Consider the following 14,111-nt stretch of genomic DNA (forward strand, 5'->3'; position numbering starts at 1 on the left):
CAATGCAAACACCTGTGGTCAGCAAAGGTGTGGTGAAATGACATAGGCAAGGAGTAACTCGGGCATCAGTTCTATAGGAATCCATCCAGGTGTGGTGCTTGGAGGAGTTTTACAAGGCAGCGTGTGTGTCAATTAAGCAAACACGTGTTTCTAAACTTTGTTTAAAGGCAATCTACTACTCTGCAGGCAATATTTTCGACTCGAACAATTAGTTTTTAAGGATACATTCGGGAGACAGGGAATTCTTTAAGAAGAAGTCCTAATTCACAAGGTGTTCCAGCTGTAAATAGAAGGTAATAAACGGGATTACAGCCTTAATTGTTTACCTTAAAAGTGAAGTTTAGGTATCTAAAAGCTTTAGAAGCCTATGTGTTTAAGCTACCTGCGTGAGGGGAAGAAGTAAATAAATTAATAAATAAATGAAAATAAAAAGTCTCGCATTTACAAAGCGACTTCTCAATTAAAACGAATTTTTTTAAAGCAATTATACGGCTTCGTAAATTTAATAACACACTTAAACAAGAAGATAAGTAAGAAATAATCGAGTTGGAAACAATTAAACAACAATAAAATCCCCCAAAAGTGGCTAATGTTTACGTGGGTAGAGTGGGTAGAGAGTTAATCTTTGAAGCAACCTCCTATGAAAAAAAATAATAATAATAAAGAGAGTGGATGCTCATAATTAGTTTTATAATGTGTTTACGCTGTCACGTGACCGTCGAAAATTTCGTAGACGTCTGGCAACTCCATTTAGAAGGGTAGAAAAAGCAGAAGAGACCGACAAACCCAGAACGAGTTTCGTTTCTTTCATTTTTTTCCCCTCTCTGCTCTTCTTCTTCTTCTTCCTTTATGGCTGCTTACAGAACAGCCTAATAAAAATTCTATTATTCAGAAAATCCGCAAGGATAATTACTGATTTCCTTGTTGTTTGTCCACAAAACTGGTTTAATCTAATAGGAGAGAAGTGGAAGAGGAGAGGAGTGGAACCGATTTAGCAGCCACAATGCAAAAGACATCATGCAAACTAATTTTCGGTAGGTGGGTTATATATCATTCTATCACTAGACAAGCCTGAGAAACTGCGTGCATATCGGAAGTGTGATTACAAAGATGTGGCAGTGAATGGCGAAGAAAGCACCCTACCCCCCTTATAACCAAAAGTGGTTTTCTAGCCGATAGTTTATGGGGGGGAGAGAAAGGCAGGTGGTTTTGGCAAAAAGGAACTGCGGCAGAAAGTCAAATGTTGACAAAAGAAGCGGGCTTCTTTGGCTGTAAAGATCATGTGCTGACAAGTAACTCCACGGACGTCCCCCTATATAGAAAGGGTGCTGATATGTATTCTTTCTTGCCCCCCCTAAACGGCGTGTTTCCCCACTTTGGGGTAGAGTGTTCTAAACGTCATTACATGCACAAAATTCCTTTGGGCTCATTCATCTTTGCCTCACTCCTATAGATATCGATACAAAACCATAACATTGTATGCTTTCTATATACAAGTGGTTGACCGCTCATACCCAAAAAGTAGCAGCTGGAACGGAGGCAGACCCTCGACGCGACAATAGATACTTGGACTCGGTATGAGAATAAATAGGGGGATATTTTTTTCTCTCCTACTCCGAGACTAATTCGGCAGGACTGAGAACACATATTCGCCCCCCCCGGCTTTGTTAAAGTTCAAGAGGTGTACTTACAGTTGGTGGTTACAACGCGTGCTCCTCTAGAGTCGCCAGCCTGCAGAAACGGTGCACGCCTCCAGTTTTTGATTGGCATGGCTTGGAGGAACACCATTGGACGAGGCTGTACGACTTTGCCAGTGTGTGCTCCTGCGAAGTCAGCACGCCCAGGGGGTGGAGACTGGCGCCTTGTTTTGTCGCGTTCGAAGTTGGCGCTTGATCAGGTGAGGCAACGTTGCCAGTCTGTAGTGTTTGACTGCCGCTCAGCAAGCCCAGCACGATTATGTGAATGTGGATTCAACCGAAAATGCCTGTAGTGATGCAGTGATCGAGACAGACCATGCCACGACCGGGACGGAATACATACGGCGATCAAAAACCGCCCTATTCTTATATATCTTTGACCTTCATGGCTATACAAAGCTCTACAGAAAAAATGCTCACCCTCAATGACATCTACAAGTTCATCATGGATAGATTCCCGTACTACCGCAAGAACACTCAGAGGTGGCAGAACTCTCTAAGGCACAATCTATCGTTTAATGACTGTTTTATAAAGATACCACGAAGGCCCGACAGGCCCGGTAAAGGAAGCTACTGGGCCCTACACCCGGCATGCGGGGATATGTTCGAAAACGGAAGCTTTCTGAGAAGACGCAAGAGGTTCAAGCTACCGAAATCCATAAAAGATGCCACGGCAGCGGCACTTGCCGAACTGAAACACATCGAGACAGCATCTCAGCACGCCATACAGGAGCAAGCAAAATTGAGGTTGACGGCACTAGCAGCGGCACCCAGCCATCTTCAACCCTTGGCGGATATCGTAAGGCCCTCGGTGACATCATATAAACAGCCTTTTTCTATCGAGAACCTTATAGCACCGGACAACAAGGACAGCATGAGACATCACCACCACCACCCGCTGGTGCCGCAGCCTCTGTTGCCGGCATTCCCATGCTCCGTGTCGTGTGTCACAGGCCAAGCAACGTGGCACCCGACTTATACGACAACCTTCCCACATTCGGCACTACAACACGAGTTCCAGCACCTCTACGGCAAGCCTGTAGGCTACCCTCTACAATTGCCCGCGGTACACGGTACCGTACCGCTCACCTTACCGTCACTACCCATCAAGCCGACCCTGTTGCCAGCTTTACAGTTCCCTGGACTGACGGACCATTCTGCATTGGTTGGTACAAGGACTCTACCGAATCTTCCACCCTATCCGGCCTGTTCGCCCCCAGTAGGGCCGATTCGACTTCTAGCGACATCTCAGCCAAGTCTTTGGATGTTGTAAGCGACTCGAGCAAGTAAAATTTTTAAAAAAGGGGACCTACCACAGTAAATACATGAGGTAAAGTTATGGACTAATCTCTCTATAGAGCCAGCATGTAAACCTAGTATATATATATATATATATAAATATATAGGCTTAGCTACGTGTGTAGTGTAGCCTGCGCACAAAACCCGCTGTTTAGTGTAGCCTTTGTGAGAAAAAAAGAAAAAAAAACAATTTAAAAATAATAAAAAAAAGGGGTTCTTGTGTTTGTGTTCTGTTCAACAATACCAGAAAATCGAAAGAATAAGGCGTTAAAAACGCTTATTTTGGGATGGGAACAGTTCCTTAAGGCTAGAAAACACAGTTTATATATATATATACATATATATATTTATATGTATATGTATATATATATAACTGAGTCCGAGCCTGAGCCTCTACAGTAGTTCCTGGAGTTCTTCAGTGGGTTTTACTTTGTGTATGGGAGATGTTTGTATGATGTAGTGTGCTGTTAGCACACTTTATATATATATATATATACATACATATACGCATATATATATGTATATATATACACAAAGATAAAAAAAAGGAAAGTGACTTTTATGTAAATACAAACAAACGCCAAAAACAATGGTCTGTATAAAAATAAACCACTTTGTTTGCCACGAATTTCTAGTCTTGGGAGATTTAATTTTTCTTTAAAAAACAGACCTACACACCTGTTTTTTTTTTGTTTTTTGCGTGTCCCTAAAATAAGGTCCGAGTGTCACGTGGTTTTACCCACTTTTAAAATAGTTATTCACGTCTTTAGCGTGTGTTAGGTGGCTTGTGAAGTCCTATAAAAGAGCCCATTTAAAAGATACAATTTACTGTGTCCCTTAGGTGTAATTTGTCAGGTTTTGCGTGAATTACCCTTAAAATCTTTTATTTTTATCCTGAAAATCTGTTAATTCTTTAGAACATTGGCATCGATTTACTGTACAGTTTTACAATACATTCAAGGCCTGTGTACAGTATAATTTCTCAACCCTTCAAGTGTAATACACTAGAGCAATCCGAACTTTTTATATATATATATATAACTGGATAGATAAATGTAAAAAAAAATTCCCCCTGTTTATAGTATAAAATTACTTAAAAATCCACCCGTTTATAGCATAAATTAACAGAAAATTGGTGTCTAAAAAAAGGGCCCCCCAGACTGTCACGTGGTTTATCATCTCGGTGTGGATCATTTATAAACAATTGTTATATTCAACAGTGCTACGGCCAACTTTAATGACGTCAATAATCGTCGTTAAAGTAGTGTTTTACAGGGGTGAAGTAAAGATACACACGGTGGGTGTTTTACAAATCGTTCCTTAATGACACTCCACACTCGACAAAAGCGAGGATAAAGTATTCTTTCTGGCCACTTTGGTGTGTCCTCTTGTAAGGGGGGGGGGTACGGCCGGATGTGTTAAGTCTTCCTTCCCCATTTTTTAAACCGTTTAAGTAAGTTTCTCCCCCCCCGCTGTTACGTACTCTAAAGATTCATTTTTATGTAACTATATCCTATACACTCGATCGTTTAATGGAAGGATTTGTATATGATATTATCAGATTATGCTGTTACTCAACAGAAATGTTGGTGGTTGCGTGTGTTGCGTGCTTCGTAACTCTTCAACAGCGAGTGATTTGATTGGGAAATAGTTTCGTTACGTTACCTCTACTGCAATGTTACCGTTGAATTCTGTTGATAGGGCCTCGTGTAATGCTACCACAGTAACAAATATGCCCCCCTTAGCTTCCATACTGACCAGAGTATGATGTTTTACACGTGAATTTCTATTTAAACAGCGAGTTTTTTTCCCCTCTCCGTTTCCCCCTGCTCGTGCTAGTAGAATTGCAATGAGCATCGATAATTCGAAACGTTTATTACCCGATAACAAGTAAAAATATAGATATTTACGTGTTTAAAATGATATTTTTAAGATTTATTCCATGCTGTTACGTTAATAAATAATCAATAATAAAGTTACGTTAGTAAATAATTAACTTTGTTAACGTTTTCCCACTAAGATGAAGGAGCAGAAAATTAGCTGCGTACGCCGAAATCGTTTGACATTTTAACCGGGTTTTAATTGCTTTTAAGGCTTTAAAACCTGTTTTATTAACGTTAAACCCTTCGAAAGTACGTTTAAGGTTAGAAATTCATTCATTTTTAGCGTTATTTTTGTGCTACGGAGGTTTGATTTCTTGCCGTAACGACACTTTTAAGAGTAGGAACAGTGTGTTTCTGCTGCGTAAAACCATCTTTACTCATAAAATGAGGCCGAAGAAGGCTACAGTAAGGCTCAAAATAAAAATATTTAACCTTAGGCCTGGTAAATTTGATAAATTTTTGCGAAAATTTGGCTTTGCACAACTTCAGTAACTCGATTTTTTTGCGCTTCCTTCCTCGTGCAGGCGATAAACTTTACCCCGTTTTGTGTGTGTGTGTGTGTATGAAAATATTGCGTGATGGCTCTATAATATTTGCACCTCAGAATAAACTGAGATGACACTGATAGAGTGAGGCCTTCATGCAAGAGTAAACATACTGAAAAGGGCCTTTTGCATATATGAATATGCGTGCTTCTGCAGTCACCCCCTTTTCCCCCGACTTTAAATCAAATCGATGGCCATTTTTAAGGCTTTAAATACGTTAAAGTAAGTTGTAGTATCCAGTTTAAGGCTCATTTTATCAGCCTTAAGGCTTAATTTAATCGACATTATCTTTGTTAATTAATCCTCCATTAAAATCGGCGTAGTAGCGGGGTCTTTTAAACCGATTTTTAAGCTAGTTATAGTCATTATTTAAGGTTTAGAGGCTCAAAATAGGTTTTAGATATGCATTTTAAGGCGATTTATTAACCTTAAAGCGTATTTTAATAAGGATCTTCTGCGTTAATCCTCCGCCGTCAGAGTCGGTTCAGTAACGCAACATTCGAAGCCTTTAAGTAACTTATGTTTTATGTAGCCGATTTTAAGGCTCAGGTACGGTAAAATTAGGGTTTAAAAATTTAATTTAAGGCCCGGAGACTTGTCTTTATCCGAATCCTTCGCGTTAATCCCCTATTAAAGTCGATTGTAGTGAGCGACATTTATGGTCTTTTAACCTACTTTTCTACGCTTTTTTTAAGGTTTCCGAAGGTTAAGAGAGGCTAAAATATTTTAATTTAAGGCATCGAGTAACATATTAATGAGGATTCTCTGCTGCCAAAACCCCGACAGTAACGCAACATTCGGGGCCCTTCCCGCACCCTGTAGCGATTTTACAAAGCCGAAAAGGCTGAAAACGGCATCACCCTACCGGGTTACAACCATTAGAAAATCGTTATAAGGCCCTTCAACCTCTATAAATCAATCCAACTTTTCATTGATTTGCCCTCCTAATAAATTTAGCGCATTCATCACTCCTTACTTTACAACTGCTCCTACTCAATTAACGATAGTAAGAGCTTTCCCCTTATTTTTTTTTACCTTATTTTTTTTTAAGGGCTCGACCGTTGTTTCGGACCTTAGACTGGGAAGAATCTGGCACGTTTTTAAGACGTTTAACGCAGTAAATTACGTCACACAAGCGTAAGAAACGTGCCGAAGACAGGGGGTGAGCTTCGTACGCACGTGAAAACGATCGATTTTCGCGTGTAATTTAGCATTTTTCCGCCAGTAAACAATGTCAAAAGTGAAGTTTAAAAGCAAAAGTGAGCCTTGTTGACAACTTTGATCAAACGGTGCCCATGAAAAATGCAATACTTCCTCACTTTAGGATGTTTTATGGGGGCACGAACATGTCGTGACTGCACCACTCATAAACTGAACAACCATTCTGTTACAATTTTGACTTTTATTAATTATTTCCACTCCACAATACGCTCCGTCAGCACCACAAATATCGGGCCTTCTAGGCCCTATATTTATATACAGGCCCTATATTAATCCTCCGTCGTTCTTACTAATAAGGGGAAGTGGAGTAAATTACATTCCTCTACAAATAAATTCGTAGTGTTTTTTCATTTATTTATGATTAAAATGTGAAATTTTTATCTATTTCAGCCGATATTTTAATGTTTTTAGCGATTTTCGATAGTGAAAATCGAAATTTTTTTTTTTCATATTTTAATTACATTTTTGTAGCTTTCTTATAGTGAAAATTTACTCTCTTGCACTCATTCTTGATGAAATTTTAAGCTTTTTAGCGATTTTCACCGGTGAAAATCAGGTCGAAGTGTTAAATTTTCATCAAATAATTGCATTTTTTTACGGTTAAAATGTACGATTTTTTGTATTTAATGTATTTGAGCTTAAATTGTTAACGTTTTCGCCGATTTTCACGCGTGAAAATGCATTTTTTTTCCTTAAAATAAATGAATATTTTTACATTCTAATCGCAATTTTTCTTTAATTTACAGTTTTTTTATCGTAAAAATTTACTTTTTTCCCGCTTATTTAAGCTTGAAATTTGAATATTTTCATCGATTTCTACGCGAGAAAACACGTGAAAATCGCACACGTGACAAAGATTATTTATTCATTTTATTTAATTTTTTTTTAGCTTCTTTAAGCTATTTTTACGTCTCGTCATTCAATAATTTAATATTAAATTTCTATTTCTATTATGTAATAAATTAATTTAAGACTATTTCCTTTGATTTCCAATAGGCCTCACGTGATAAAATATCCGAAAAAATTCGATTTAAAACAATTAAATTAAGTCACAGAAAGGCTGTCGATCTGTCTAAACGTCAAAATTGAAAAAATCCGAAATATTATCCTGAAAAAAATTGAATTTTTGTACGCGATCTCCCCCTTAAGGATCCTTTACAACGCTCGTTTCCCTAAACAAATCCTTATAATTAACATTTAAGGACATGTAAACTGTAAATTTACAAGTTAATTTTAAGGGGTTCCTTTAATAATTTAAAGTATCAAAGGCCTATATTTTAACTTATACAAATTATCCTGAATTATGTTAGTTAATTTTATACAAGCTAATAACATAATTTAAGTGAAATTTATTGAGTTATATACTAAATTAAATTAAAGATTAACATATTTAAATCATATTTTATGCATTTAGGCCAGTTATAATCATTAATTTACAGCTTAGATTCGGTTAGAATAATGTGCTGAGCGGATTTCTAGCAGGTTTTTTTAAGCTGTGGACTGCATAAAAAATGATAAAAAATTTACAGAAATAATTTTAAATCATTGTAAATTATCATTTATAACAATTTCTGTGTGTTTATGTTAAATATTTTCATTAAAAATTTGGGGATTTTCTCTCACCTTTTTATCCTCTCTCCATTGGTTTTTGTATAGGACTGTATTTTGAACGGGTCTACAAGCATCTACAGCATGCGAAATTGCTTGAAAATGATTAAAAAATTATAATTAAAAACTGTAAATTTTAATCTAAATCCATTTCTAAGCGTTAATTTTAAATATTTTTACAATTTTTCTCTTAAATTAGAACTATATTTCATATTTTTTTCGTGTGGATCAGTGCAAACGCCGTATGCATTTTAAGCAGGTTTTTTCAGTGCCTAAACCAATAAAAATGCTAATTTTTTTTAAAAAATACTTTAAAAGGATGCTAAATTTTCATTTAAAACCATTTCTAAGTATTTATATTACATATTTTTATAAAAATTTAGCGATTTTTTCCTTACCCTCCTCTATGTAATTAGTACAGCATTAGCTATTTTTAGTAGGTTTTTGAGTGCCTAAACCATTAAAAATACCGAAAATTTTTGAAAAAACACTTAAAAAACCCTCTAAGCTTTGATTTAGAAGCATTTTTAAGTATTTATATTGAATATTTTTATAAAAATTAAGTGATTTTCCTCTTATCTCAGCGCTAGATCCTATAGTGTGTGTGTGTGTGTGTGTTTTTTTTTATGTAGTTAGTATAGAGCTGACATAAATATTTCAACGCTAAAAATAGGTAATAAAGAAGACTTAACAGTAAACTAAATCCTGTTTAAATTTCAAATGTATTTTTAGTGCCTTCCAGTTGAAAAAAAGGGGAAAAAATGTTCATATTTTAGAGAGATTTTGTGAATTCTTTTATCTGACTCCTCGTGAAAGATTTATTTACTCTTGTATGTAGTTGAGAGGAAGTCAATTTTCAGCTTTTCCTCCCTCTTTCTTTATTATTTTTTGATGCTTTCAAATATCATTTTTGCTTGTAAATTTTCCCAAAAAATGATAGAAAAGTATATCAAAAATATATTCAATTTTTATCATTTATTTATCATTTTTTTATCTCCCTTTATTCCTCTCCGTTTTTCTATAAATTCTATCTTTTCTCGCTTTTATTATTAATTTTTAGGGATTTTTACGGTAAAAAATGATTTTTAGGGTTATTTTTCTTCGTTTTTTCCTCTATTTTTATATAAATTTAATGTTTTTTCGGCTTTGTGATTAATTTTTAGGGATTTTTACGGTAAAAGTGTTTTGGGTTTTTATCCTTTATTTTTCCCTCTCTTTTTAAATATAAATACAATGTTTTATTGGCGTTAGGGATCTTTAGGGATTTTTTTAAGTTAAAATATGTTTTAAGATTTTTCCTTAGAAATACTCGTTAAAATCCCAAATTGAATTAAAAAAACCCGTTAGGGTTTTTTAATTCAATTTTCGGGATTTTAACGAGTATTTCTAGTGTTGGGGATTTTTCTACTGTTTTAGTTACAGAGTTCAGAGAAGTTTTTGTATTATTTTGCTTTTTCCTATCAATAAGCCTAGACATTTCTGGCCTATTCTCTGTATTTTTTCCCTTTGAAGCATTTACTTTCATTCGTTAACTTGTAGAATTGATGTAAGGATTTTTCGCTAATTTTATTACTTTAGGGATTTTTTAAAATTTATTTTAGGGATATTTTTATATTTTTCCACTTTGAGGAATTATCACACGTTTTAAACTTCGATGAATCTTTTATGTTTTTAGGGATTTTTCCTCTATTTTTCATAATTTTTGCAATTTTTCAGTATCATTTTTTCTATTGTCGATTTTTTTTCTTTTCTAAAACAGTTTTATTTTCCTTCGTTTTGTCTAAGATCTTTTCCCCTATTCAAGTGATTTTTCCTTTACTTCTTTTGTTAAACGCATCCGTTTTTCAGCTACTTTATCCCTATTTTTCAAAGATTTTCCCTCTTTTCTTCAGCGTCACCTGCGCTAGTTAACACCCTTTTCATTCACTTCAATGTTTCTGTATTTAAAAAAAGTACAGCGTTTTTCTTCTTATTTAACATAGAAATTATGATTTTAATTGACAAAAACACTCGAAATTCGATCTTAAATCTGAATTTAAGTAGTTAATTCATCAATTTTTAGGAAAAAATTTAAGTTTTGGCCTCCGAAAGCAAGCGTAAAATCTCCCCAAAACAACGCTAAAAGTTAGACTTTTCTGCAGAAATTTAGCGAAAAATCCCTTAAAAGATAAAATAAAATAAAATAAAAGATTATTCGAAATGCAAAAAACTTGTTAAGTCCATGAAATGGCAACAGGTATAAAATTCCCTAAAATGAGGGAAGAAAAAGACCCTAAAATCCGCGTAAAATCTCAAAAATAAATAACTTTTCGAAATTTAAAACGTATTTTAAGTCCCTAAAATGGAAAACAGATAGAAAAAATCCCTAAAACAAAGGGAAAATCCCTGAATAAATATACAAATTTAACGAAATATCCCTAAAAGTATAAAGCTTCCCGTAAAAGAAGGAATTAATATAATTTTTAGCCTTGAAAAGTTGGCATCTTTCGCCTCGATTTCTCTTCAACCTTTATGTTAGAATTAATTTAAACTCTTAGAAAAATGTTAAAAATCTGCTGCAGAAATAAATAAATAAATAATTTATCGGTTAATTCCGATAACAAACGGGGATTTTCTAGGGATTTTCTACAACAGCCTACCGAAGACATACAGACGTGGATCTTACGTCGATTTCGGGTTTTCGGATCGGAAAGTAAAGCTGAAAACCAATATTAGACAGAGGAGAAAGGGGGGAACCAAGAGTACAATTGCACGTTTCATTGCACTGAAGGGACGTATGTGGGCCTTACTTACGGTTTTGTGAACACAAATGTCGAATGAAAGGCCAAAATGCTAAGCCACAAACTTGGTGCATTGTCACGTTCGTTTAAGGAAAGTACAATGCGCACCCCTCTCTGTAAATTAGTATAGAAGGTTCCTTGATAAAATATGAGGTCTTTGAAGGAATTTTAATATAGGCCTACGTGCGTATGAGGTTCGGCGAATTCTTGATTGCGGGGAAAAAATCAAAACGGGGGAAGGGCCCCCTTTCTTCTTCGATTAGAGAAGAAGGAGGGCCTTCCTTTCGTTCAAATCTTGTAAATTTGACTTAAATTTAGTCTAAATTCGCGGGGTTAGTGTTAACTCGACTCCTTCCCGGGTCAGAAGTGAAATTTTCAGCAGAATCTTTTCATAATTTATACTTTTTGCAGCATTCCTAACTGTTCGTGTCAGAGTTTAAGCTGTTCCTGAACGTGTAAAGACACTCCGCCATATTTTATTTATTTATTTTTTGCTAAAATTCGTGTGTTTGGCCCCTCGCGAACTGTTTACGTTCGTAACATTTAAACACTATAAACAAGGATCCAGTCAAAGGTTCGAACCTTAGACTAGAACCGTGTTTGAAGTGTTTGTTTAATCAGTCCAACCGTCGAAGGTTCGAACCCAGGGGCTTGAGCATGTGTCGTAAACGATCCGAACCAACGACACGCGCTTAAATTATTCGCTTATAAATCTGTTCTACTGGAAATTTACAGGATTTAATAGGTAAATCTAACAGGAAAAAAGCCTGGAACGTCTTAAATTTCCCTAACCGCGCTTAACTTACCATTAGTGAGTTCATTCGACTATACACTAGCGATAAAGAAACCCCCCTCAATTTTCGAAAAATAATGGCGAATATCCTTATAACAATGCCGAAAATACGTAAAACTTTTCCCTCATTAGCATAATACACAAGTATCATACCCGCTAACAAGAGTAATTGTAGGAAGTGCGGTAATAACGACCCCCCCCTTTCCACAACGCTAGAACCTAAATTGTTATTAGTGAGAGGAAGGGGGATGGAAGATTTAACTCAAACAACGTCAATAGGTAAGGAAATAAATGAAGTAGCGATTGATTAAGAGGGCAAACAAATCCCTCGATTTAGTGGCTTTGTAAGCGTATTGACACCATGCACACGGCAATGATAGAAAGTGATTGGCGGTTCGAGTGCTGGGTCCTACCTCTGGGCTTTGATGACGTATGATATATGGCCGTGGTCTCATTAATTATACAACCTTCCCTGTATTTATTACCTAGTCTAGATAAGTGTGCGGTGTATGGTTCACTTTGCATTATGCACCACCACTCTTTAGTAAGTGAAGCGTGCTTTGTGGCATGTGGGTGTTTAAAGGATGTGACGGAATGGGCCTTTCATTCGTTTAATTGACTGTTATGCTTTATTAAAGATACGAAAACCATATTTTTGGCAATTGCTTCGACTTTTTCTGCGCCTTTAATTAATTAATTTCAGCCTGGATATGCCCGAAATTCTTTTGTGGAGTTTCAGCCCTTTACAAGATTTCACCATGTGCTCTTTTCTATTAAACACATTTAAAGTTACGTGTCTTTAAAGAGTATTTACAGCTGCACACCCTTAATTTAAACGTATTTAGAGTTGCACATCTTTAATTTAACAGCATTTAAAGCTGCATGTTTCTTATTTAAACACGTTTAAAGCTGCATATTTTTCATCTGAGCGCATTTAAAGCCGCACACCTTTAATTTAAGCGCATTTAATGCTACAGCACACTTTAAATGTGCCCAACAGAATTTTTGTTGCATTTAAATTAACGTTTTATGCGTTTTTACTTCTTGTTAATTGTGTTTTAACTGCTTTTTTACGCTTGTTTTTTTATGAGTTCTGATGCCGTTTATTTATACAGATTATCTTTTTAAATAGTCAAAAGGTATAATATTTTACAAATTTTAGCGATTTAGTTGAGTTTAATACTTAAATTTTAACAAAGTTTTCCATTATATTGACTTCAGTTTATTATATAAATTTAAGTATAATTCCGTTTAGTGTTTACAGTTCAACTTTCTATGTTAATTTAACGATTTGGTTCAGTGTAAAACTCAAATTTTAATAGTTTAAAAACTATTGTTATGGATTTGGTTTAATTTACAACACGAATTTTAGGGAATTTTTTCCAGTTTAAAAACGAGAATTTTAGGCAATTTTTCCAGTTTAAAAGACTGATCTTAGGGAATTTTCAGTTTATAACACAAATTTTAGCGACTTGATCCAGTTTAAAACAATTTTCCTTTCATAAAATAATCAAAAAATATTCGCTTAAATTCGTAAAAATTTAAAAATTTTAAAAAACGTCACCTCTCAAAATTTAATAGATTTGAACAAGTGATAAAAAAAAAAAAAATTCAAAATTAATTATAAAGATTTTTAAAAGTTTACTCTAAGTTACGTTATAAGATATTTAATGTAACGATATACGGAATTTAACGCGTAACGTAACAGCATACAGATATTCAGAGTGACGCGTAACTTAATATAGATACGTAACGCGTAAGGTAACGTTAAATTCAACCGAAGAAATTTGTAAAAAATCTCCGATTTTATACGCCAGTCCAGCACTTTTGAGAAATTTTCGAGGAGGGAAACAAAAGTCACTTTTAGAAACATCGTAACGGTAACTGGGGCAAAAACGGTGGGGGAAAAAACCGAAAATTTCCCGGAATTTTTTTTTTTAAAGTAACGCAAATTTAAAGAATAAAACTGGGTTTACATTAGCTAATGTGTGTTATCGAAAGCATCCTTTTAATGCAGGGTAAATAAAGCAAAATTGGCGTGTTGGACCGCTTCCGTAGGAGCCTAACATTACATAGATAAGAGAGGGGGGAACCAAATTGGCAAGGAGCCAAACTGTAGCTAAACAATAGATTTAATTAGTTAGCTTTTGTTGGTATCACGCACCGAATTGTGTTTTGCTGTCGTCTCTGTTACTCCATGTGACAGCAATTAATTCGTTAAATCTACACTTTACCTTCCTCTTCTTCCGCATTGTGCAAACAATTTTAACTTAATTTTAAAATAA

At 35.2% G+C, this 14,111-nt stretch overlaps 1 protein-coding gene across 1 annotated transcript; it reads left to right on the plus strand.

Annotated features, from left to right (window-relative positions):
* The first annotated feature begins 1,904 nt into the window (after positions 1-1,904).
* On the plus strand, positions 1,905-3,568 carry LOC136981866 (forkhead box protein B1-like). The gene is given in 2 exon segments (XM_067278243.1): positions 1,905-2,916; positions 2,919-3,568. Coding segments are annotated over 2 exon segments (972 nt in total). The 5' UTR covers positions 1,905-2,013; the 3' UTR covers positions 2,988-3,568.
* The last annotated feature ends 10,543 nt before the right edge of the window (positions 3,569-14,111 follow it).

The sequence above is a fragment of the Centruroides vittatus genome, unplaced genomic scaffold (genome assembly GCF_030686945.1).
Source record: "Centruroides vittatus isolate TY-2023 unplaced genomic scaffold, ASM3068694v2 contig_799, whole genome shotgun sequence".
Taxonomy (NCBI): domain Eukaryota; kingdom Metazoa; phylum Arthropoda; class Arachnida; order Scorpiones; family Buthidae; genus Centruroides; species Centruroides vittatus.